The sequence below is a fragment of the Phalaenopsis equestris genome, unplaced genomic scaffold (assembly GCF_001263595.1).
Source record: "Phalaenopsis equestris unplaced genomic scaffold, ASM126359v1 Scaffold000910, whole genome shotgun sequence".
In the NCBI taxonomy this organism is placed as follows: domain Eukaryota; kingdom Viridiplantae; phylum Streptophyta; class Magnoliopsida; order Asparagales; family Orchidaceae; genus Phalaenopsis; species Phalaenopsis equestris.
The window spans coordinates 85,085-111,747 of NW_018165349.1; the positions used below are offsets into that span (position 1 = coordinate 85,085).

General features: G+C 35.1%; 1 protein-coding gene across 1 annotated transcript in view; it reads left to right on the forward strand.

Annotated features, from left to right (window-relative positions):
* Positions 1-605: 605 nt before the first annotated feature.
* LOC110032294 overlaps positions 606-26,663 on the forward strand; it is a 54,406-nt gene continuing 28,348 nt past the window's right edge. Inside the window, exons 1-6 of the mRNA XM_020735874.1 lie at positions 606-965; positions 2,499-2,568; positions 8,587-8,711; positions 9,617-9,725; positions 9,800-9,863; positions 9,957-10,012. Of these exons, the coding sequence (XP_020591533.1) occupies positions 730-965; positions 2,499-2,568; positions 8,587-8,711; positions 9,617-9,725; positions 9,800-9,863; positions 9,957-10,012 (660 nt within the window). The 5' untranslated portion in view covers positions 606-729. The remainder of the gene's footprint in view (positions 966-2,498; positions 2,569-8,586; positions 8,712-9,616; positions 9,726-9,799; positions 9,864-9,956; positions 10,013-26,663) is intronic.

A 26,663-nucleotide genomic window follows, 5' to 3' on the forward strand; every position in this document is an offset into this window, starting at 1 on the left:
CCCAAACACAGTTTCGGATAAGCTGACGAAACGTGCGAACCAAACGGTACGGCGACGTTTTCAAAACACCGCCCGCACTTATAAGTTGCCCCAAACGGACATATCTACCGTAGGCAGCCATAGGCATAGCTTGTTTGAATATTGCTCAAATCTGATTTGAATCTCATTTAATTTTTTTCCTCGAATATGATTCAAATCTTGCTCGAACCATTTTCATTTGCAACAAACAATTAAATAAATAATCTATAGTTAAATTATAAGATGTTTGGTCTAGAATGAATTTTAGATCATATTTTTCAAACAACATAAATGAAGAACACAGTTCACACATTAGCCCAATTATAACGCACATAAATGTTTAATTTTTCAAATAATAATAATAATAATTATTTACAAACATATCACTCAATTCTTATACAATTTAAATGTTTAATTTTTCAAATAATAATAATAATAATAATAATTTACATAATTATCACTCAATTCTTATGCAATCATATATGTAATACCTAATTTTAATTTTTAGATCATGTAATCTTGTATGCATTTCTCTGCTTATAAAAGATAAAATGGCGGTAATAAGAATTGTTTGTTATCGTCAGTTTTGGTCACGTAAAAAAGCCCATAACTGGCTCACATTAATTGGAGCTGGAGAAAGCGTTTGTCCAAGGAATAAGCGTATCAAACCTCTGTAAAAAGATTGCTGGGCACGGAACCAGCAACGACAAAATGAGTAGTTCCGCTCTCTATCGCCCCTCACACATCTCGTGTTCCTTTCGCCGGAGTTGCCCGTCGCATCCACTTCCTCGCCGCCGGTTGAGCTTCTTCGGCGGAGGTATTTTTTATGTCGGCGAGCGGAAGCAGCGGTTTGGGCCGAGTTTCCTGTGCTACGCTGAGGATACACAGAGAAGGCCTGAAGGCGACCCTGCCTCCGGAGGAATTCAACTCTACTCCGACATCGAGAAGTAGTCTATCCTCCCTACATATGCATGCTATTAATTATTTTTTCCGTTCTGACAGTTGACATGCTTAGTCATTGATCGTAGTCTATTTGACGCTAATACGAACCTCATCTATGACTGAATTTTTTTCAGCGAAGCCTGAATTTTATTCTCCTCTATCTTTTGTGGTCATGAAGATTGATATTTCTCTCTCTCTACTGGTGGTGTACATCTAAAATTTGTCCACGCAGATTCTTAGGACATCTATGGCCCCATGAGGAAGAGTGCAATAAATGAGAGGCCACTCACAAAAGACCAAGAGGCCGTTCACCAGACGAGATACAAACACCCGAGCCAAAACTAAAGGCTGACTGGATGTAGTCATAAAGCGGAAGGCCGACCGAACCCGGAGAAGGAAAAAAAACAAATGATTTATTTGAATTTGAACCAATTCGATTAGAATAGAACATAAGCATCCAAACCAATCACTACAAGAAAGTCGACCGAAGGCAGTAACCTATCTTCCAGTAGATTCAACCTGTGGAAAAACTTAGTTCCTCTATATGACCAGCCATCGCATTGATGCCTTTGAGATTTCTCATCAGGAATCAAGAATTAACACTACAATACAGTTTTGTAGATATCCCTCAGACTTTTCTTGCTGAGGAGTGGGCCACCTTTCACATCACAGTGATTCACCTTTTGCTTGATAGTCTGATCTAGCTTCGCCATCAGAAGCTCCTCACCAGCGATTGAGGGTTGACGACCAGACAAGTTTACTCGATCGGCAAAGCCTAGCCGACTGAATCAGTATTGTTGACCCAAAACTAATCAAGCTCAACTAATCGACAACGCTGACCGACTGAAACGGCCTTACCAAGAAGAGGCCATAAAAGCTCAACCGACAATGTTAAAGAGCAGCCGGATGATAGACACATATATGTAAAATGCCTAAAATATCTTGTACAACCCCTATTAAAACAGGGGTAGAAATGTAATGTTACGATATTGTATCTTCTTCCCTATAAATAGATATATCATTTTATAAGAAAAAGAAGATTGACAAGATGTATTATTGTTCATTACTATTTCCTCTTCCCTCTCTCCCATTTCTTACGCTCTATTCATTGGGGTGTGATTCACGGACAAATCATGATTCAATAGTGGGATTAATAATTTTTTGCACCATGAAGTCATTTATGTTTTGTATCTCATAGATCAGTAAACTTGAAATATAAATTTTCCTTTCTTTTGCTTTCTTTGTGGAAACTTTGGAGTTATAAATAATATTAAAAAAATAATAGCTTGATTTTCTTTCCCATAAGTGATGAGCTATTTCTGCCATAATTTAGCACTTAAAATAAATTGTAGTGGAAATTTTTAGCGTTTTTGAAGTTTTTTCAAAATGAAAATAACAATTAGTTATGAGATTTTTAGAAATATGAAGAGTTACATCTGGTTCTTAATGATACGTGTTTTTTATTTCTGTTTGTTAACCTTTTTTATGCTTTGCCGAAATTTTAGCAAGGAAAAAATCATTTTTCTTTCACTTTGCAGATTGATTACTGAAACAGCAAGACAATCTCAGGATGACTGGGGTGGCACTCAAGATTGGAAGGAGATTGAGGTCCTCTTTTTATGCTCAAAACATTCATAATTTTATTATCCTTTGATAATTTGCTCTAGAATTGCTCGTATTATGAAGGAATGTCAATTAGTAAACTTTAGTTACATTAGATTACTATATTTCTATCATAATAGCCGAGATTGTTATTGACTATAATGATTATAAAGAGGAGAATAAAAGGCTTGCCAATTTGCCAAATTACTCATCTCTTCTCAACTTTACTAGATATCTATCAGGTCGTTGGTATATAAATTTGCTGCAACGACCAATCCTCTTAATACTCTTTTTCAATTCTTTTGATGTTCATTGTGATATAATTTATCCAGATTTGCCCATAAAATATTTTGCAGAAGCAGCCATTCAACACAAATCAAAACAAATCGTCCCGTAAAGATAACATGTATCTTTTCAAAATCTGTTTTAATCATAATTTTGAACATTCAAAAATTAGACTGGATGTTCTACTTGAAAATGAAGAGTTTTAACTTCAATGGTCGAACGAAAAGTCAAAATGACATGATAAATATTCACATTTTCTTGAGATAATTTAAAAAAATATAATAATGATGTAGTAGTGATATTTTAACTAATTTAATATATACTATTCTAATTCTAGGTAATTTAGTCTTGATTTTTTTTCATTATAATTTTAAATTAATTTTGTATGTCTTAATACATTAATTATTTTCTTTATTTTTATTCTAAATATTTCATTTTTAGCCAACCTATTAAAATAAAAAAGCCAAAAACAGATCAATACTTAATAGGTAGGTTAATCAAAGACTTGTCTGATTCAATAGTTTGTTAGTTCAACTCCGATTTAACTCCAGTTCTAGTTGGTTTTGTATGGAAGAAGCAATTTCAAAATCACAACGAATTAGCTAAAGGATTGATTCATTGTTGAACTAGTAGAACTAGTTGATTTGGTCTTGTCCGTTCTGGGTTTTAAAACCATGATAATTATTATTGTTTTGACAATTATTTAGCAAAATCATGTCAGATATAAGGTTGCAAGTAATTTTATAGTGTGATAGTCTAGAAAATTTGGAAGTTATATAACAACCCACTTCTAGGAATTAATAACGTGCTTTTATCCTGTAAAATTTTTCGCATGATTTGATCAAAGTATCCATTTCATGAAACTAAATTTTTCTCTAGCATTATAATGATTAACTTCAACTTGGCTGGCAAGCATGACGTTGGACTGTTCTTTTTCAAGAAAATTATGCTCAATTCAGATGAACCTTTGTCAAATCCCAACATTAATTGCCGCATCTATGCTTAGATAGTAATATACATTGAAATGGCAAAATGTTTGCTATTTTTATACCTTTTATTTTGTCATTCCACTATAATTTCCAATCATTGTGGTTTTGCTCGTAATGAGCTTATTATCAATTTTTTTTTGAAAAATTAGTAGCTCTAGATGCTTACTATTAGGACTAATGATATCTTGTGATACTTGTCTGAATTCTTAATTGTTTCTGAGAGGAAACCATGATTCTGTTTAAGCGGGATGGTAATCGGGATGTTATTTTTCTCCTTTGGTTGTAATTTATGACTCAATATAATTATGTTATTTTATAACTTTGTGGAAAAAAAATTACTCTGGTTTATGATATTTGGAGATTTTGTTTTTCTAAGTTATCTTAATTGGAGAGTTGTAGCCTGTTTTTTTTTAAGTTGTGAATCTATAACTTGAAAAGAATATGTTGTGGATTCTCCCACTCGAGGCGCAAATCACTTAAACCATCATCTTGTCGTCCTCCTTGCTGTTTACAGCCCGGAGAGCTGCCAAAATTTCTTTAATCCTTTTTTAAATCTTGTTGAATTCACATATCCTTTTTCTATTGCTATTTTGCAGTCTCTCCCATTAATTCTGTTTTTAAAAACTTCCTAGAATCCTTAAATGTTGTCATTTGGTATTAGAGTCAAACTTTAATTTCAATTCCTAATTTTAACCCAAAATTTGTAAAATCTAACCTTTCTACACTTACCAATTAAACTTAAACCCTTGGCCAACTTAGTTAGATAGTCTTATCTACCTGAAACTTTAAAGTGAGGAACAAATCACAATTTCGTCAAGCAGAAACTTTCAACGAGGTGTTTAAGAGCTTAACAATATTATATGTAGCAAAAATCTTTCAATTGCAGCAGGAGCTTGCTAATTTTTAAAGGAATCAATTTAGGGAAATTACCCACAACAATAACGGTGATTACCTGGATGAAAGAGATGACTAAAACCCTTTTTATGAAGAAGCCTCTAGCTACGAAAAGCTAATTTGGTGTTGGTTTGAACTTCAATATTTTGCAGTGAATGTGGATTTGTTAGATTTTGATGGTTATATAGCTTCAGACAAACTTGTTGAGTGATTCCAAACAGTGACATGGGATATTGAGTATAAGGATCTTCTGTCTGATAAAAGGGTGAAGCTAGATACCATTAAGCTGAAAATGAATGCTTCTTTATGATGGGGGGATTTTTAAGATCTTTCAGTATTAAGAAAAAAATAAGATCACAACCTGATCTTAGAAGAAGAAGATGCACTATAAGTATTTCACGACACAATACCAAAAGGTTATCTTTTTTAAGATCTATCATTTGTAGCAGAATGATCTCTCAATATGCTAAGTTTGAATAACATATAGTGTTAGCTTGTAGAGCCAGAGAAGAACACCATAGCGTGATATCTTGGAGGATTACGGTTATCCATTGGCATTATAGGGCAATCACAACCTTTTTGGAATTAACAAAATATGCAGATCTTAGCCCTAAATGTGGAGAAGTAGCATAGTATTATCAGGTCAAACTCTACCTAGAAAACCTATTTAAAATCTAGAAGTACTCAGACCAATGACTGAGTAACCTATTGCTTTAGAGCTCGAAGCTAGCTTGTGCATTGTTTGACCAAGTAAATCGATTTGACTTCAGAAGTTCCATCAAGTGCATCCACTATAGAACTGAAATTTTTTATATCTTTTGTAAAAATATATTAGTTCATTAAACTGTCATACATTACTAAATAACTGCGTGCTGTCCCAATTCACTATAGTCTCAACTCTCACTAGTTTCATTTCAATGCAAAATAATTTATCCAAGAAAACATGTCTGTAGTGTGAACACTTCTTAGAGTGGTCATATAGCTACTTTATTTGATGAAGAACTCCGAACACTTGTTGTAAGTACTGCAAATGCTCATCATTTAAACTATTGTATACCAATATATCGTCAAATTACAAAACAACAAACTTCTCAGCAAAGCTAAAAAAATCTTATTCATCAACCTCATAAATGTATTTGAGGTTTCGAACACGCCAAAAAGCACAATTATCTACTTATACAAGTTGATCTCGCGCCTTAAATGTGATCTTCTACTCATGTGGGAGCTTTATTCGTATTTGTCCATATCTACTTTACAGATTTTTTTTAAAAAGATGTTAGCTCCATCGAGCTAATCAAATAAGCCGTCTAATCTCGAGATCGGGAGCTAGATGTGTGTCGTTACCCAAAATTTTTTGGTATAATCAAATCTGGTACGACACACTGATTGGTGCTTTTACGGAGTAGTCCCTAAACCATCAAATGCTCAGCCTGCTTCTATAGCTCCTCATATTTTGCTGGTCACATTAGGTAGAATGGTCAGCTGGGCAGCACTGATTCTAGGATGTTGCCTATAACTTGTTAAATCTCTCGTTAGGGTCGTAATCTTGGTAGTAGGCTGTTAGTTAGAATCAAGTGAAACTTCTTCAATAGAAATCGCATTATCTCAGGTATTGGCTCTTCTGTCTCATTATTCTCTAATATCATCAAGACTAGCCCCACTGGCACTTCTTTCATAGCATATAAAAATGTTGCATAAGATATTATATCTCCTATTTCTATTCTAGTAATCATCACCATTGACTCCTTCAATGGATGAAGTATAATACTCTTCCTTTCTTTAATAAATTAGTAGGTATTTTTGTGGCAATCATGAAATGTACTCATGTTGTGCTATAACTGTCGGTCCGAAAGAATCAACGTTAATCTCTTTCCCCCTTTTTCAACCAAGTTAGGGAATACTGTTGATAATAACTTTGGATAGTGAAACTCAATTTATCCACCATTTATGTAGACGCCACTTTTTTACAACTACTTTAGATTGATGAAAGAGAGATTTCTTACAGATTCTGTTGGAAAACACAAATCTAGAGTTGGTTGTCCATTTAGAATAAATAAGAGGATTAATGCTAATGCCTACAAGATTGATCTATCGAGAGACTATAATATTTTTGCCATATTTAATGTCATTGACCTGTCATCGCACTATGAGGATTAGGATGCTTCTAGAAAAGAAGGTGATGCTTCTCTTACCTCTGGTTAATGACACGAGAGCGGAGTCAACGATCCTGCGTATGCACGATTGAAATCGGGGTACGATTTCCATCCTGCAATACTAGAGGCAGGAAATCTTCTACCTGCTATGGGATTGCTTGGTCCTATGGCCTCTTATTTACTATATTTAATTTTTTAATTAGTATTTCAGTTATGTCTTATTATAAGTTTGTTATATTTCATTTATGATATTTGGAGATTTTGTTTCTCAGTTTTCTCTTATTTGGAGTGTTGTGGCCTAGTTTTCTTCAAGTAGTGAATCTATATCTTGAAAAGAACTGGTGGTCGATCCTCACTCGGTAGACGCAGCTCGCCAATGCCATCATTTTGCCATTCTCCCTGCTGTTTTCAGCACAAACAGCCACAGAATTCTTTTAATCACCTTCCAAATCTATCAGACTCTGCATATCATTTCTCTCTTTATATTTTGCAATCTCTCCCCAACTAAATCTGATTCTTAAACTTTATAGAAATCCTAAAACGTTGTCTTTCAAGTAGCTAAATGTCTTTGTCAATCAACCTTTTCTTTTCATGGAGAAGTTATAACATTGTTTGATCAGAAATACATGAGGTTTGAGTTTAGCTATTTCTTAAGGATATAAACTGGACTGTTTTTCTTAGCTAAGCCTAAATCTTATGGTGATCTAAAAGTTTAGATTGATAGAATAACTAGAATATGTTGATGCAAGGGTGACTATATATAGACAATAGAATAGAGTAGTAGAAGCAAGCACAAAAATCAAAATATCCGTAATAATGCTGATATATTATAGTAATAATGGCAATAGATTCCTACTATAAATATTTGCCAAATGTTATAATATTTATATAAAAATGAATAATACAAATAACTTTAACATAGATACAGTTAATACTAGTTATTTTTCAAGAAGCTGGTAGTTTGGAATTGCCCATAGAGTTACTGAACTGAATATCTCATGTGATTTTTTGCACTCGTTGATGATTTTGTGATGATTATTATCAAATGGCTCTCTTACTAACATTGAGACTGATTGGTAATTATAAATGTTTTCTTTTAGTACTTTCTCTGGCATAGCATTGATAATTACTAATCTAAAAATCTTTGTACCTTGTAACTTAATCATGCTTGTCATTCCATGTTCAAGTCACCATAGGCAACCTCATCCTTGGACATATGCTATCTTGTAATACTTCTTGAAATGGTTCATGATTGAATTATCCCTTTTGGCATATTAAAATTTTAAACTAATTGTATTTATTGTTTTGTTAATTCATTACTACTCAAATCTGTTATCATTTTTCAAATCGATTTAAATCTCATGGGTAATATACTTTCAATCTTACAGTGGTTATATGCTCATCTAGCTGTCAGACTAAAATGTAGTTAGCACTATGCTTTCTCATTGTGATAAATAAGAATTATCACCTTTGAAAATCTAAAAGATGAAATTAGTAATTATGAAATGAACTGCAATAGATCTCCGTAAAAAGCAAGGGAAGGTGCGAACGAAGTGAAATGCTTCATGTGACTTGGTCGCTTTGTATTTATTCCCGATATTAAATCTGAAATATCCTATGTTTGTAATTACTTTTCTTCTTTGTCAAAATACTTATAATATGTACTCATGTACAATTTTTAATAATGTTTTGTTTAAATATAGGGCACTTGGGTCCTCAGACCAAGGTACACAAGTCCAACATCAATTATTCATTTTATTGGGGGTATATTTGTTGGGGCTGCACCTCAACTTACGTATCGTTTGTTTCTTGAGCGGCTCTCTGAGAAGTAAGTTATTTTAGTTTAATTTCTTATGGTATTAGCCTCTGATCATTTTTGAATTATCATCACATATTGTTTTATTTGAGCTTAGATTTTTCTTATATTTATCAGCACTTTCTAATCTTTGTACCCATGAGTCTACCTGATTGCTTTATAATAATTCGGTGTAAAAGCTTATCATGATCATTTAATATAGAAATACAAAACAAATTAGTGGTTGTTCTCTTCTACCTCAAATGGGTTTATTTATTATCTCAATTTTGCGCTGGTATTCACGTTTCAAAATACCTGCACTCGATGTAAGTTCTTTAGGTATTTATTTGATATTTTCTTTTTTTGTTTATTTTACTTTATTTTTTATGTGGATCTCCTCCAAAACAAAAAGGCCTATTACAAGTAATAATCTATTTATGACATTAATGCTAACTTAGTATTGAATATATTAATCGTTGATCATTAAAACCAATGTTTGTTATTTCTCCAGTCATTTTTTTCCTTTTCCTACTTAAACCGGACCCAAAACTCTGAGTTTCTTTTAATTAGGGGTCTTTTGGTAATAGCAACACCTTTTACTAGTAGTTGTTCTCCTCTACCTCAAATATGCGTATTTGGCATCTCAATTTCATGAAATTTGGGCAGATATTCACTTTTCAAAATACCAGTACTTTATGTAAGTTCATTATGTATTTATTTTATATTTTCTTTTTTGGTTCATTTTACGATTTTGTTTTTGTGGACCTCCTCCAAAACAAAAAGGCCTATTACAAGCAATAGTATATCTGTGACATTAATGCTAAATTAATACTAAATATTTTAATATTTGATCATTAAAACCATTGTTTGTTATTTCTCGTCATTTATTCCTTTTCCTACTTAAACGGGATCCAAAACTCTGATTTTCTTTTAATCAGGGGTGTTTTGGTGATCGCAACACCTTTTGCAAGTCGTTTTGATCACTTCTCTATAGCTGATGAAGTGCAGTTAATGTATGACAGATCTGTCCGGTCTTTGACTGACATAGTAAGCTGGTTTTTAGTGAAATAGTTGTATTTTTATAATTTACACAAAATTTAATTTTTTTTACTTCTGTGCAGGAAAAAGATCTTCCAATATTCGGAATTGGCCATTCCTTGGGATCTGTAATTCACCTTTTGATTGGTACTGATTAGTTAAACTGTTTTATTGCATTTTAACTTTTCATAATATAGAGTGATGTAGTTATTTTACTCTGATTGTTCGATTGCACATCAGGTTCAAGATACGCAGTGCAAAGGAATGGGAATATGTTGATGGCTTTCAACAACAAGGTTCCTGGTTTTCTTCTTTGCTCTGATTTCTTACTGCTTATTGTACATATTGCTCCATTCAAATCGTTAAAGTCATATAATTTTTGTTTTATTTTATTTTTGAAATTATTAATTAAAGTACAAATGAAGGCCTTGGCGATTAAACAAAGTTGCACAAAGTTGTTTAACTTTTCATGGTTAGTGAAGTATGTTTTATTATGAGGTGAATGTATATGGTTAACACATGGGTTAAATATAGCCTCATTGATGTTCACCTCCATTATTTGGATAATTATCAAGGAACTAACCAAAAACCCTCCCTGTTCTGGATCATGCTCTAGGGCGTGCTTGCATTTGCACAATAATAAGCATGTATAAATTGCATAGATTAGTATTTGCATTCTTATTTTAGGGAATGCCTTATTTGGGGCACTAGGGCACTTGGCACAACTGTGAAGTAAGGCAAGAGGTAAAGTGTTTGATTTTTTTTTATAACTCAACTTTATTATGAACACCATATTCAAAACGAGATGTAACATTTATAGCGTCAAAATAATAATAAATTTCATTCATAAAGTTAAATATATAATAAATGGAGCTCAAAAGTAATACTTTGTGTATAGTAGAGCTATGTATAAATAAAAAATGTCGAAGAAATAAACTTGCGAATAGAATATACAAAAGTAAATAATAACAAGAAGAAAATGCCATATAAAGTATAAAATATTTGGGCTATAATCCACAAAAATCAAATTGTAGGTATTACTGCTGGGAAGCTCTTGCTTAAAGGCAATGACATGCATGAGAACTAGAAAAAGTGTCCAAATATATATATTTTTTTACTTTTAACTCACTCGTATTTTTTCCTTCCCTCCCTCTTCCTTGTTACGTCTCCAAATGAAAACACTATTTTTCTACCGCGATGCTCATAGGAGATGGGGAAAAATATGCTGGTCCATATAGCAGATCAGCTCACTAATCATCAACCCGTGTGACAACCACTTATTTCCTCTTTTGATGGCCTTTAGATTCCAACTGTCATGTTAGTGCTCATTGGTGACTACCCATTTGAGAAACCTTCTTATATGGCACTAGTTTTAATAATTACAAACCTCAAATCACTCCATCAGTCACCTCTCTGGTCTCCAGTTTTACCCTTGGCTAAATGAAGGAGGAGTGATGCATTTTAACATCATACAATTGTCTTGTTTAATAATGCTTAAATGTTGTTAGTAATAAACTTGACGAACACAAGTAGATGGAATTAGATGGCAGGTGACATGCTTATAGAGGTTAGATATAATTTTAAGAAATAAAGAAAAACACATGAAACAAACATATGTACTAGATTTTTGAATTTGGGCTCAATGTTTCTTAGAAAAATTCAACAAGGTTACCATATATGTGGAAAAAGAAAAGAAATGTAAAACAAGAGCTAGTGGAAGATGGCAGGAGTAAGAACAAGCTTGGCATGCTGCCTTCTATGAGAAAGATGCTCTAAAAAAACCTAGAAGGGAAAAAAAATGTGAAATTGAAGATAATCAAATAAAACCTAATAGCTTAAATCTTCTTTACAAATTTCCAATCATATATTGTAGTACAAGCTCAAAAAGTGAAAAAGAAAAGAAATAACTGTTCTTAGATATTGCCAAAGATATGAAGGAGACAATGTGAAGCGCGGCGGACGCAGAAGTTTTCTGTACGGGATGCTATCATGCATGTGCACGATTCTGCGAACGTTGCTGTAATACCAGACACAAGAGTGTAGTAGCGGCTTGGACCGATTCATTATTGCATCTTTGAGGGTTGATCGACTTGTCTGCCTATGAGAATGCCACCTACAAGGAGTGGGGTTCACTCCTTAGTTAACCTAATATTATACATGTTATTTTTTTGTGTTTTAGGGCAATTTTTTTGGCATGAGTTTGTTTAAGACAGCCGTCGGCATCCGTTTACTCCCTTCCATGGCTTTATCCGAGGGATTGGGTGGTGCTCCGACTGTATTTCTATTCCGAGACGGTGTTTGTCATCCCTATTTCCATTTTACATCTTCCTGACACTGCTCTCGCCTGTCGTTCCCTGCTGCAGCCACCTGAAACAACTACAGAGGCTTTTCTTCTTTGAATTTTTGCATTCCAGCTCAAGTTTTTTGCGATTCCAACCCTTGTGCTTCCTGCGATCACTTTTTCATTCACCTAAAATCCCCTCCCTTTCTCGCCATATTCCAGTCATCCTGAACCATGTCTCTACCACCTAACTGCTGTCCAACCCTTCCTCGTTGTCGCCACCATTTCAGCTCTCCCTCCTTACCGTTACAACCCGGACATATTTCCCACATCTCTCCATGTTGTTTTCTTGTTGTTTAGTACCTGTGAAACAACCACCTCATTTGTTTTCTGCTTGCTAACTGCCATTTCCACCCTCGTGCCACCTTCGAAGCCCTTACCAACCACCACTACCACCACACTGGGATCCACACTAGTTTGAGTGTTTGTGTCATGTCAGTTGTTATGTCAGATTTTCAGGTGTCTTGTGGTTTTGTGTTGGGTTTTATTGCATATTTGCTTTCAGTAATATCATTTACATTCCTATTACTATTTAGGTTAACTATGGTATTATTTGGTATGAGAGTTAGTCTAACTCTAGTCTTATCCTAGGATTTTTAACATCCATCAATACCCAACCCCACTTCCAACAAAAATTCCCTCACTTTGCTAATTTTTCAAATCGGCCACCTACACCATTTCTTTCTCACCCTACATTATCCCTATACACCCTCTTCCACCTACCTAAACCCAAATCCTAATAATGCTACCGAGGAGATAATAGTTGAACGCCGATCAGGAGCTCATTATGCAAGTGACACAATGACAACTCGACTAAGTGCTATAATGGCTCGATGAAATTGAGGAAAGTATACCATCCAAACGGGTCACCTATAGCCAATGGTGACTTACTTAATCAAACGAATGAAGTGAATATCTCGCCATACAGATGCCAAGGATGAGAACCTTTGCCCCAAAGACTTGACCTAAAACATCTGAGAAGCCATAATTATTTAAGGTAGATTTGCCTCATTTTGATGGTCACTAAGATTCATACGAGTTCATCAAGTGGCTCCAAATCGTGGAACCTTTCTTTGGGTACCAAGGGCTCCCACCGGATAGAATGATGAAATTAGTTGCCAACAACTTAAAGAAGAGTGTTTTGTTTTGGTGAAAAATTTAAAGCTCATACGCCAACATGAGGGAAAGTCATGATCACTAACTGCTCTATCACGACTCGACATAAGACTTGGAATTAACTAAGATGGAATAGATGATAGAAAATTAAATTTTTTATTATTCTATTTCTATCTCTAACAGTTATTATCGACACATTAAATGAAAGAACCACTAAAAATTCAATTAAGGGTGCGTTTGGGGGAACTTATTCACAGCGGTGGTGTTTTCAAAACACCACCGGCTGTTTGAATATGGCGTTTTGGAGGGATTTTCAAAAACGTCGTTAGCTTCTTTCTATTAAACGCAGATCGCAGGTAGGACCCCGCGATCCGCGTTTCGTTCGAGCGATTTACATTAAAGGCCCTTGTTCACCTTCCTCCCGGACGGATCGCTCCCCCCTCGCCATCTCCTCTCCTCCTCTCCCTCGTTCGCCTTCCTCCCGGACGAATCGCTCCCCCCTTGCCATCTCCTCTCCTCCTCTCGCACGCTCGGAGAACGGGCGAAGCATAGGCAGCGATTTCACCAGGCCGAAGGAAGAGAACCCGGAGCCGAAAAATTGAGAGTCCCGCTTGAGGTTCGCAGGCAGAAAAATCAGAGAAGGGGATCAGAAAGCAGAGTGAGAAAAATGGTGGGCTTCTTCCTAATCGGATATCGCCTATTCTCTGCGCTTATTTCAGGTAAGAAGCTCTTCCTATTTTACATGATTTCCCGATTAATGACTGGAAGTGAAACCCTTGTGATTCTTCATTAGGCGTTTCATTGGAACTGGTTCTGATGATTTTTATTAGTCCATCGATCGTTTATTTCACTGTTTTATTATCCATTATTTTTATGGAGAATACATTCTGCATCAACGAAATTAGGGGAGTTAGAGAATCTGGGGCTTCGGTTGATCGTTGTTACTGCAAAGTAGAATCAAATTTTGGTTGTTTAGTAGAATCAAATTCTCTTTCATTGATGAATTCTGTTTTCTCATTGTCGAATTCTGTTTTCTTGGGGTTTTAGTGAAGGGATTTATTCATTTATTTTTGTGTCCGAGTTGGTGAGGATAGAAAAGAGTAGTAAGAAATTTTTATTGTGCTTAGATTAGAAGGATTTGATGATTTTACGGAGATGAAGCTTTGGACCTCGTCCGCAAGTTAATTAAGGGTTTTGATTTTTTTTGTGCTTAGAACAGGGGCAGAATAGTCATTTAACCAGATTCAGATGTTTTCAAAACACACAAACCAAACAGCTAGTCAGCTTATCAGAATAAGCTACTGATCAGCAGATTATCAGAATAAACTGCTTATCTGGATAAGCTGGATAAACTACAACTGTCCCAAACAGACCCTAAGTTAACCAAATAAAGAGTTACCTTTCCATTTGTCGCTTATGACTTCTGTAAACATTATTTCTTCCATTATTCATCTTAATAAAAAATTTAAACCTGAAAAAAATATTTAAAATAACATAATGAGTTATCTAAAGATAACATAGGAACAATCACATTTCTAAACAACAGTAACCTAAGGAAAAGAGGTAACAAGCATTCTAAACTTTTATTTTTGATTCTAGAAAATCATATAATAGTCTAATGTATTCATTACATTTATTTAATGAAAATTTTCTAAACTTCTACTATGTCATAATTTTAACTTTACTTTTATTTAATATCTATCTCAAAATCACCGTCAAAAGATAACCTAACACACCCATGGTCGATATCATCTCATCACCCCAACGGTTTGCGATCTAAATATCGTTATTTTCTAAGGTGGAAAGACCTTTATCTGCCCCTGATTGATATTATCCCATTGTTACAACTGTTAGCAATCTAAATATCTTAATTGTCTAGAGTGACAAGCTCTGTGTACTCGTCTTTGACCTATTATCGCTCGTCGACATAACAGTTAGTGATCACATCATAATTGTCTGTTGTGATAGAAAAAAAACTACGTGTGCGAGTACACTGACGTCCCTTACCTTTACCATTAAGAGATGAACTTCTCTCAACATGCACATACAAACATTCGTAAACAAACTATATTTATCATAACATATATTCTTCTGATACATTTTTATTCATCCACTAACGTACATAATATCTCTAATATGCAACTATTTAGCATGCATATATTTCATATCATGCCTATCTTGCAAATTATGTATATCATACATATCATACATCTCATGCATATCTTTCATGCATATTTTATATATCTTTTCTATCATGTATATCTTTCCTATCTAACAATATGAAAAATTTATTCTAATTTAAATCTAACTGTGCTAGAGCACACATGCGGTCAAAAATATATTTTTAAATAAAACAAATTACTGAAATTTAGAAATATAATTATTCGTCTCAACCTTCGAAAACCTCTTCAAAAGCTTATTTTTTCACTTAACCTTTTGCCATTAATTAAACACCGGATATATTTAATAAAATATGCTAATTCAATTTTTAAAATTAGACCCTTTTAAACCCTTACCTCCCTGTCTTTCTTCTTTCTTCTCTAACTTAAGCACTCTTCTGTCGTTGATTTCTAATTTACGAAAAGCTCTTATTAACCATTAATATATTTTCAATTTCCTTACAATTTAATAATCGATAAAATTCTACACTCACCTCAATTATGTCGATCGCTTATGCATATATAATGTTCTCTATCTCCATTCAATTTGAGACTAATAGCTTAGATATTGATTTCAAAAGTATGCATTGTTAGCAATTAAAGTATAAACTTATATATATATATATATATATTTAATTCACCAATTAAATTATAATATAACCCATTTGGCCTTAAAATTTATTGGTCTGTCTCAACTCTGCGCGCAAGCTTCCACTTCCTCTTCTTCATGCATGAAGCCCATACGCGGCATACTTCTTCCACCAAAACCTTTTTCATGAAATTTTAATTAACTAAATTTGCTAAATTTGAAATTTAATTATCATTCTTACCATATGTCCTGCTTGGTCTTTAAACCCAAGCATGCGAGCTTTAAACTCATTGATAGGAGAAAATATTACATAAGGACTCCACATTGACAGTTGCTTCCGGAGTCCAATTAACGGAAGTCACGTGGAATCTCGGTCCCACAGATGAAAATAGGGAAAATAAATAAAACTTTATGCGTGACCCGACTCGAAACATGGCTCCATCAATTTCTCGCCGCTTTCATAAAATTATTTCTCACCCGATGGAATCGATATTGTTCAATTGCCAGCTGAAGAAAAATTTTGCAGCTTTGGACGCATCCAACTAGGGTTTCTAGAAGAATTATTTCTTTGGGTTTGTGTTTGGTTTCGATGGACTTCTCCATTATACATCTGTCATAAATTTATTATTCTTATATAAGTTATGACTTCTAAATAAATTATTTTTGTTCTATAATACACTAATAACAAACTAATAATACACCAATAACACACTGATAACACATAATAACATATAATAACACACTAATAACAAATAATAACACACATAATAACTCAATTATACACTCTCTAGCCCACAGTATAACACATGGGGAATATTCCCTGCGTGTTATACCGCGGGTTATAACGTCGCCCCATGTGTTATACAACTGCCCTATAACACTCATCTAGCCCGCGGTATAACACTTGGGAAATATTCTTTGTGTATTATACCGTAGGTTATAACGCCTCGCCACGTGTTATGTAGCCTCCCTATAACACGTCGGGTGACGTTATAACCCGCGGTATATCACGCAGGGAATATTTCCCACGTGTTATACCGCGGACTAGAGTAATTGTGTTATTATGTATGTTATTATGTGTTATTAGTGTGTTATTATGTATTATTATGTGTTATTAGTGTGTTATTGGTATAACACTCCCCTAGCACGCGGTATAACACTTGGGAAATATTCCTTACTTATTATACCGCAGGTTATAACAAAACGCCTCCCCCCGTGTTATCCTACCTCCCTATAACATGTGGGGTGGCGTTATAACCCACGGTATAACACGCAGGGGATATTCCCCACGTGTTATACCGTGTACTAGAAAAGTGTATAATTGTGTTATTATGTATGTTATTATGTGTTATTAATGTGTTATTAATGTGTTATTATGTGTTATTATGTGTTATTATTGTGTTATTGATGTATTATTAGTATCTTATTAGTTTGTTATTAGTGTGTTATAGAATAAAAATAATTTATTTATATGTCATACCTTATATTTATTAATAACTTATATAAGAATAATAAAATTTAAGACAAATATATAATGGAGAAGTCTTTCGAAACTAAACACAAAAACCCGAAGAAATATTTCTTCCAAACATGCGTCCAAAGCTGCGAAATATTTCTTCAGTTGACAATAAAACAGTAGCAACTCCATCGGGTGCGAATTAATTTTATAAAAGCTATCGGGAAATTGATCGGGCTGTATTTCCGGTCGGGTCGTGCGCGAACTTTTATTTATTTTCTCTATTTTTATCTATGAGGCCGGGATTCCATGTGACTTTCGTTAATTGGACTCCGCAGGCAACTATCCATGCAGAGTCCTGAGCTAATATTTTCTCCTTTGATAGAGCATGACTCCCCTAACTTTACTTCTTGACAAGGAAGCAGTGTGCGAAGCCGTCTCCTCCTTCTTCCTTCGAACTCTTCTTTCTCCTCTTCCTCCTGACTTAAATCCTCTTGTCTCTACTCCCTCCCACAAGCGGCATTGAATGTCCTTCGACAAACACTCGCACAGTTCGTCAAAGCCCAAGGAGTATTTTGCCTCCTCTCCTTCGCATACAACTAGGGCTTGGGCTTCCTTCTCACAGAATGACACCAAACTTAAGCATGAGCTGCTCCTTCCTCTTGCAGAAAAGCTTCGCCGTCTCTTTTGAGTACGCAAGCATCAACCAGCTTCTTTTACGCGTGTTGCTAAAACTTTGGTAGGAGAGCACTCAAATCCTCCTTCGTCTTCTTCTTCCTCACACTCTGCCTCTCACACATTTTCTTCTTTGTATTTTGCTCTCTCTGTTGCACTTGGTTTGAAATGGCGAGATACAACTCTTTAATTCATTAACTGAAAGGATGTTTAGCCTTGGGGGTCTATTCGATTATTAACATATTTTCATTAGTATATTTTTTATTTCAGCTGTTACATGATCCAAGATGAAATAGGAGATGCAATGCTAGTACCTACAATTTAATTACAGATAGAATGTATAGAACTTAACTTCAAAAGTGGAGAGAAAACATTAGCAAATTGATATACCTAGGATCAAGAAGCAAGAATATACCTAGTGGAGCATCCAAGCTGACTCTGCTTGAGGTGAAACTAAATTTGAGTGGAGAACAAGTGAAAGCTAACCAACATTCCCAAATCTATCCCAACCAGGAAGTGTTTCAAGTGACACCAATTTGAGCATATTGAATCAGATCGCATGACTAGGAGAATGACCTCATTCTTTGATTAGGAGTAGTTGAAGAAAAAAACAGTGATCTAGGAGAAGGTGAAAGTTTCAGAGAGGACCCTCAATTGCCAACCAACGAGAAAGAGACATTAGCGATTTCAGTTGATCTCATGAGAGCCAATTCAACTAAATTAATAGTAGTTGTTCTAGAAGTTAGCGAGTCTGTGTTAATGAACATTCATGTATAGTATGAGATCGAGGTGCCTCAAACTCCCTTTGTACAAACTTTGAGAGAAGCATTAGCAATATTGGAATTGGGTGTCCTTACTGATCGTGAGTTTTAAAAATCAATACTGGACATAAACCAATCTCAAATAAGAGAATTTCAAGATTCTCAGAAACATAGCCTACCTCTTGAGTTGCCTCTATTGAGATTGACCCAACATATTAGAGATGATGAGCTTTTGAACTACTTTTGAAAAATATAGAGTTATTGAGATATTAGATTCAGTTCTACAGCGTGCTCACAAACGGATGGCCAAATAAAATGGATGAACCACAGCTTTGGAAATTGTATTAGGAACTTGGTGGGAAAGAAAATTTTTTCTTGGGATCCAGATCTCACTTGAGGCAAAGAAGGTGTCTCTTTTGAGTGGTTGCTCTTGAGAGTGACCCAACATGCCATAGATTTTGTCCCAAAGTTGATTTCTTCTTACATACTTGTTTACTAGATATACTCAGACAAGTACGAAGAGTGGAAGAAGCAAATTACAAATTTGATACTCAATCCATGTGTAATTCCAGATTAGATTGTGCCAAAAGAGAATATATACTTATTCTATCAGGATGTGCTTTGGAATGACAATGCCTACATGATTTATCGGGAACTTACAACATTGCTGTTACCTTCAACTAGGTTTGCCCGACTCTGTATTATGAGGAGAAAAAAGATTCAATAGAGGATGTTGAAACTCCCTAATTCTGGGAGACTGATGCGGGATGCTAGGCGCAATGCAACACGCAAGCCACCGAAGCCACGGCTGTGAGATGACCGAAGGGGCAACCATTTTTTTATTTCTTTTTATGTTATTCAAAGAGTTTACTTTTATTCTTCTTTCTTTTTTAGTCCTTTTTATATATCTATTGTATTAGATTTTAGTTTACATTTTTTGATGTGTGTTGTATCGGAACATCTACCAACATCTCTTTTTTCCTTCTTGGGTTGTATCTTACCGGGTAGTGCTTTGGCTATATCTTGTTTTTTAAATGGTTTTTCTCTTCTATATTCCCTTCCGCATCCTCCCAAGTCGCTCTCGACGTCCCTCCATTGTTGTATGCACACTGTGCTGATATTCTTGTATTTTCCTCATTCCAGCCACTTGTCCTTGTTGCTGCCACACTGGACAGCTGTTCTCTTACTGTCCTGTAGTCCCTCACATTCTCCGTCGCTTCTGCTGACATTCCCCCTTCGCTGCAGCCCACCGGTAATAGCATTTTTATGTTGTTTTCTGCTGCTCTAGTCGCACAAGCATCCATCACTCACCTTCCAGCTTATTGCTTATCAGATACATCCGGCGGAGCATAAGATTTGGGAAAAACAAACTATAGATTTAATTGCTCGAGATTTGGTTCATGAGAATCCACGTCTATATGTAATTCCAGCTCAGTTTGTGTCATGAGAAGATGAATATTTATTCTATCAACATGTGCTTTGGAACAACAATGCCTACAAAATTGATTTATCGGGAGCTTGCAACATGTCCGCTAATCTCAACTTGACCAACCTGACTCCTTACTTTAGGATGACAAAATATTCAAAGAATGAGGTCGAAGCTCCTCCAATGCTAGGAAATTGATGGGGGGGCAAACACGGGAGTTACCCCGTACGGGACACTCAATCATGCGCCTGATTCCGCGAACGTTTATACAATACCGGACACGGAGTGTACTGACGGCTTGAACCAGTTCATTATCACATTTTTGAGGGCTAACGGACCTTTCTGCCCATGGGATTTCATCCTGTAGAGAGTGGGGTCCACTCCTTAGTTACCATAATATTATATATATTGTTTCTTTGTGTTTTAGATCAGTATTTTAGTGTGAGTTTGTTTAGGACAGCTGCCGGCTTCGATTTTCTCCCTTGGCTGTATCTGAGGGATTGAATGGTGCTCTGACTATATCTCTCTCTCAAGATGGTGCTTATCTTTCCTATTCCCCTTCCGCATCCTCCCTACACTGCTCTTGCTAGTTGTTCCCTGGTCGTCCGAAACAGGTGTTGATACTATTCTTCGTGCAGTTTCTGTATTCCTGGCCATGCTCCCTGCCGATTTCGGCACCCCTACTTACTGCCATCGCTATTCCAGCCACCCGAAATCCCCTCCCTTTCCCACCAGTTGCTGTTCCAGCCATCTTGGATCACGTCCCTGTCACCTAACCGCTGTCCAACACTTCCTCTATACGTTTGCCACCATTTCAGCCCTCCCTCCTTACTACCATCACCTCACATAGCCCTCCCGCATCGCTTTCTGCTGTTTGCTTGCTGTCCGGCACCGGCAAAACAGCCGTCTTGCTGTTTTTTGTTTGCCAACTGTCTTTTGTACCCCCGGTATATAGTGTGTGTCGTTTCTATTGTTATTTCAGATTTTTGGGTATCACGTTGCTGTGTTTTTCCTTTCAAGTATGTTGAGTTGTAATGGTCTATTTACTTTCAGTAATAACATTTTCTTTCCTATTGATTATTTGGGTTAACTCCAGTATCTCAATGTTACGTCTGAAATGCTCAAGGGCAATCACATTTTTGAAATGAATGGCCCAGGATTGCAGAAGGCAGTTAGCTAGAGTCTTATCTTGTCAAACCAACCAAGGAACAAAGCATTAGTGACCAGTATGTACGGATGGTAATGCGTTCCTTGGGATATAAACACAGAAATCTTCTGAGGATATGGTGATATTTATGTTTATTTACCTATTAACACTCTAAGTTGTTTGTTTAGAAGAGCTTAGTGGAGGGAAGGGAGATGACGAATTCTTCAAAAATTTCATATCAGTTTCAGTTTCCTGTAAATGCTTGATTAAATGTTCATATGGTTACGTTTGTTTAATGCAAAATTTGCAAGTATTGTGCTTGGGACATTCTGAATGAAGTTTGTGTAATGGCTTTCCTTCTAAATTGCATCCCATGATATTAACACACTTCAGGCACAATGGCATGATTTGGTTTCTTTCACATTTTTTATATAATGGAATAATCATCTAGCATGAGAAGTGAGGCTTCATTTTTTTTAGCAGTGAGCGATTTATTATTTTTTTTCTAATTATTGCCAGGTTGGAAACATTTCAAAGAATTAAACTGATACTGACTTTTGTTAGTGACCTTTTAAATATGCATAAATTTTGTTTGATGAACTGTGTATTGCTTTTGGCATGTACAAACCTGCGTTTCTTAAGCCTTGAGTTATAATAGCCCTGACAATCATTGTGAGTGCTTGGGAGCCAGTAAGGCTGGTTTCTCAAATCAAGGGCATTATTGTAGTTGGTTTCTGCTGAAATGGGTTGAATTTTTAAGCTGGTGCAGGAGTTTAGTTTGCAACATTGAGAAGTAAGAGAAAGAATGTATGTTCGGATGCAGAAAAACCTACGCAACATCTTTGAAGATTCTACTTATGCATGATACTATTATTACTGCATCATGTACATCTATAGTTTTTGTTGAACTTCCATTAGTTTTTTGAACTCACATTTGTTCATGGGTTTCAATTATTATTGCTACCTTGAGAAAGGATGCATTCTGATCCAAGAAAAAGACTGTGCGGCAATGGTGATTACGAGCTACTTTCTGCTCAGGATATGTGGCAAATATTTGTAGGCTATTTATTGCAAATTTGAAAATTTTTTTCATTAAAAAATGCAATTCATGTAGATTGTTTCCTAGTTATTGTTTCGTAGTTCTTTTTTAAGTTTATAAATATGCCTGTTGCTCCTATATGAACGGGATGTATTTTTCTCATTTGTTGAATAGTTTATTATAGCCAGCTCATTCTTGTATGACTTCAACTCAGTTATTAAATTCTAAATCAACACAACTTGGGGTTCAGAATCATCACTACAATAAGAATTGCTAATGTTTCTACCGTTATTTCTTTTTCTGATTCTCCACTACCCACCAATTGTTACTCTACTAGGTATTGCCGATGCACTAATCCACTGCTCCCTAGCTTTAACCCAAATACCATTGCATTTGTATCCATAAAGAGAGCCTTAGGGAGGAAGTAAAATGGCATTAACATTTTAATGAATTTATGAATATATAAATAATTAAACAATTTTATAAGAAAAAAAAATCAAATAATTTTGTATTTAGAAGTTTAGTCAAATATGAAAGGACATCAAGCTTTCAACTCTAGTATTTAAGCAATTTAGGGCAGATTTCATTAAATTTGTACTCTTCTATTAAGGCAAGTCGTATGGTTTATCCATTTTTCATTATTTTTATCATCTAATCATATAGTACTAGGTTATAAATCATTAAGAGCAGCTCATAGAATGCATTTTAGGTTTTGAGTATTTTCATTATTTGCTTATTGTAATTTGTTTGATTTGCATTAATTATTTGATTGCATGAAGGGCAAATATGAAAATTATAAGTATATTGCCGATGTAAATGAGAGATTGCGGAGTTCAAATTAGGAGATGGTAATGATGCATCTAAAGCTATAAAGATTTCCTACCATAGCTTTTAGAAAAAAAAAATGCAGGAAATGTGGGTTTATATTTGAATTGTAATTGGAATAACACTTGCGAATTGGAAATTTGGGAAGTACCGATACTAGTTTGATAGCTGTTAGTGGTTTGATTCATTTTAGTTTTATTTAATAAAGATGTTATCAGTCCATGGTTTTCTCTCTCTGTCCATCCTTTCTTGTGTATTCTCATTGAACTCCTTACCAGGTTCCATCTGCCAAGTTATATATAGGGATTGTGTGGGTATCTCAAATATTTTTCTAAGGGAAATATTAATTTTATTAATACAAAAGGAGTACATGGGTGGGCTGGAAGTCCCCTTCTACGCTTAAAATGTAACTCACGCAAAGTAAAACCTAAGAGGACACTCCACCTCAAAAGGAAAAAGAAAATACTATGAATTATCAAAAGATAATCCCTAAAATCAAAAGGCAAAAGATCAACCCTAGTTAAATATAAGAACATAAAGACACAAGCTGGATGTTAGATCTATCTAGGCGGATGCCAAAGAAGTAACATCTGGGAGAGTAAACTGCAATTAGGATTGGTTGAAGGAGCTTTAGCTTGGACATCCCTAGTGAAAGCTTGAGGGAATTAGTCTCTTGAGCTGTAAGATAACCTGCAAAAGCAGTCTAATTAATTCCTATCATATATAAAGAAAATAAAAGCAACTACTTGAAGCCAAAACAAATGTTAAGGTGTCATTGGGAAAAAAATGGGAAAAGTAAGTCAATTAACCTGCATCCCAATATCAAACATAACAGTGAACTGGAATAAACTGAGAAGAGAACAACCATTAACCGAAAGCAAAATAAGAACCAAGAATTGGAATGTTTTGGAGAACATACAATAAAAAACAGATAGTAATAAAAGAGCTGACGTGCCAAGAACTATACGAAAGGATAGACATGAAATTTAACATAAAAAGACAACATTTAGAATCAGGGCATGAGGGGCCCAGCTAACCTCATAGGTGGATGAAATATAACGGAAGTAACAGATCAGGTGGAATCCTTTAAGATTCATGGGATTCATCTTGCCTAAGAGAAGAATACTTAGACGTGATTGTATCCCCGAATCTCAAGTTTCTTATGCTTTTGTAGGATGAAATGCTTACTAGTGAATTAACTTATAGGAACATAAAATTTTTATCTGATTTAAATGAGAATTATGAAATAATTAGTTCTTTTGAGCATTATCTTTCGAAGCCAAATAGAATGACCTAAATCTATAGTCTCTGTTTGTTAGGAATGAAACTCAAGGCTATTAAATCTTAAGTTTTGTTTTTGTGTTTATTTGAAGCTGAAAACATGTTTTGTTGATGAATCATGTATAAACATGATGCGCTCGCTGGTAGTTTTATTATTGTAATGCTTTAACTAAATAGAGTTAACTTATTATCGTATTGTTTTAACTAAACCTATTTAATTCTAAATTTGTGCTTTTGGTGTTCAAAATTATTGCTATGATTTAAATTGGTAATGTTTATATTTTTGTTCATGTTTCTATTTCCTCTCTAATCATTGGTTGCGTAATACTTAGATTGATTTATGATATATGTGCTAAAGGCTTAAAAAAAATTATATCACAAAATTTTAAGATTGATTTATGATATATGTGCTAAAGGCTTAAAAATAATTATATCACAAAATTTTAACTTCTTATATAAGTCATAAAAAATCATTCAATTGCATTCTTGATATCGAAGGTATACCCAAACCACGACCAAAATTGCAACTATTATTACAGAACGCCACAAGCTTACAATGATGAATCTTCAGCACGAAATAACATAGCACAGGTAAATAATTAACAACAATGATGACTGCTAAAATTTAGGAAAAGGCAATAGCATAAAACATAACCCTCTACGGTTGTTACGACAGAGTGATGATGGAACAATGGTGTTGGAAGCCACGGGGAAAGGCCGGGAGGGCTGGTGGCTGCTGGGAGGACTTGGACAGGTGGCTTGAATGGCGTTGGAAAGGACCGCTGACCTGCTGGAATGGAACCGGAGAGGGAAGCAAGGATGGCGGGCTGCTGGGAGGGTCGACCAAGGGCAGAGAGGAGCTGGAAGGGTTCTAGTAGGTGGTCGATGAGGAAGACAGCAGCTGGAAGGAGTTTTGAGGGAAGGAGCAGGGCTGACAACAGTAGAAGAGAGGTTGTGGTGGCTGGACGGGAGTAGGAAGGTGGTTGAATAGGAGCAGGAAGGTGACAGTAGTGGAAGAGGGGGTTGTGGTGGCTGACTTTTGAAATGACAACAGATAAACGAAAGTATGATAAGATAAATGCCTCGTCATGGTCGAGCTATGACATGCTTGAAAATATACTACTTTTTTATATATATTTAATTCTTATTTTTTAGTGATATTGCACTTTAAAGGAAAATATTTGTAATTTTGAGTACAAGTAAAATATATTAAGCAATTGCGGCAAATGAAGCGAAAATGGAGCAATTTGGAGTCAAATTGATCAAAGAAGATAATTTTGACCTGGCGCCTAGGCTTTAGGTAGTTACTTCATACTTACAGAAGACTGGCACCTAGGCGCTACGGTTGAGCGCCTAGGCGCAAGAAACTGACTTGACGCTTTTTTAAGCTTTTTGGACGGATTTTTGAAGGGGGTGTTAATTGTAAGAAGAGTTTGAGAACTCTTCAAAGGAACTTCAGAAGATTTGCTTGGGGAGAAGTTTGAGACAAGTGCTTTGTATTTTTGTTTTTGTTAAATTTTATTGTTTAAGCCTGATTTTAAATATCAATCCATGTGTTGTATTTTCCCTATGAAATTTAAGTAATTTTCCTTATCTTTCTTCTGATGATGAGAAATAATCATATGTAAGATTAGAATTGTTTAGAAATGCTTTTATTTCAATATTGTGGTGGTATTTTACTTCATGCATAATTTATTTATGCAATTTGGTCAATTCATATGTTAAAACATATTGTGAAAACGTAATGACCTGGGACGGCTATGCTTTTCCTTAATTAGTAATTACCACACTGATCTTTAAGGCGAAGAAAAGTATCTTGAAGTGAGTGCAAATAAATAGGGAGATAAGTTTTGACGGATGTAAATTCGTGATTCTAGGGTGACAGGCTACAACTTTAACTAAGTTGATCTATGATCTAGAGTTTTGAACTTAAAGCTAGGTTAGCCAAATTGAGGGCTTACGTGGGTACTCTAGGGTGACGGACTAGAATCTACCCAACATAATTAAAGATTTAGGAATTTAATTCTAGGTTAGTCAATGTTCTTTATGCACGCAGAAGATGGTAAAAAATATGTATGCTCCTATTTGTCACAAAAGTACTTTTAAATTTATAAAAAATTGATTCTTACACT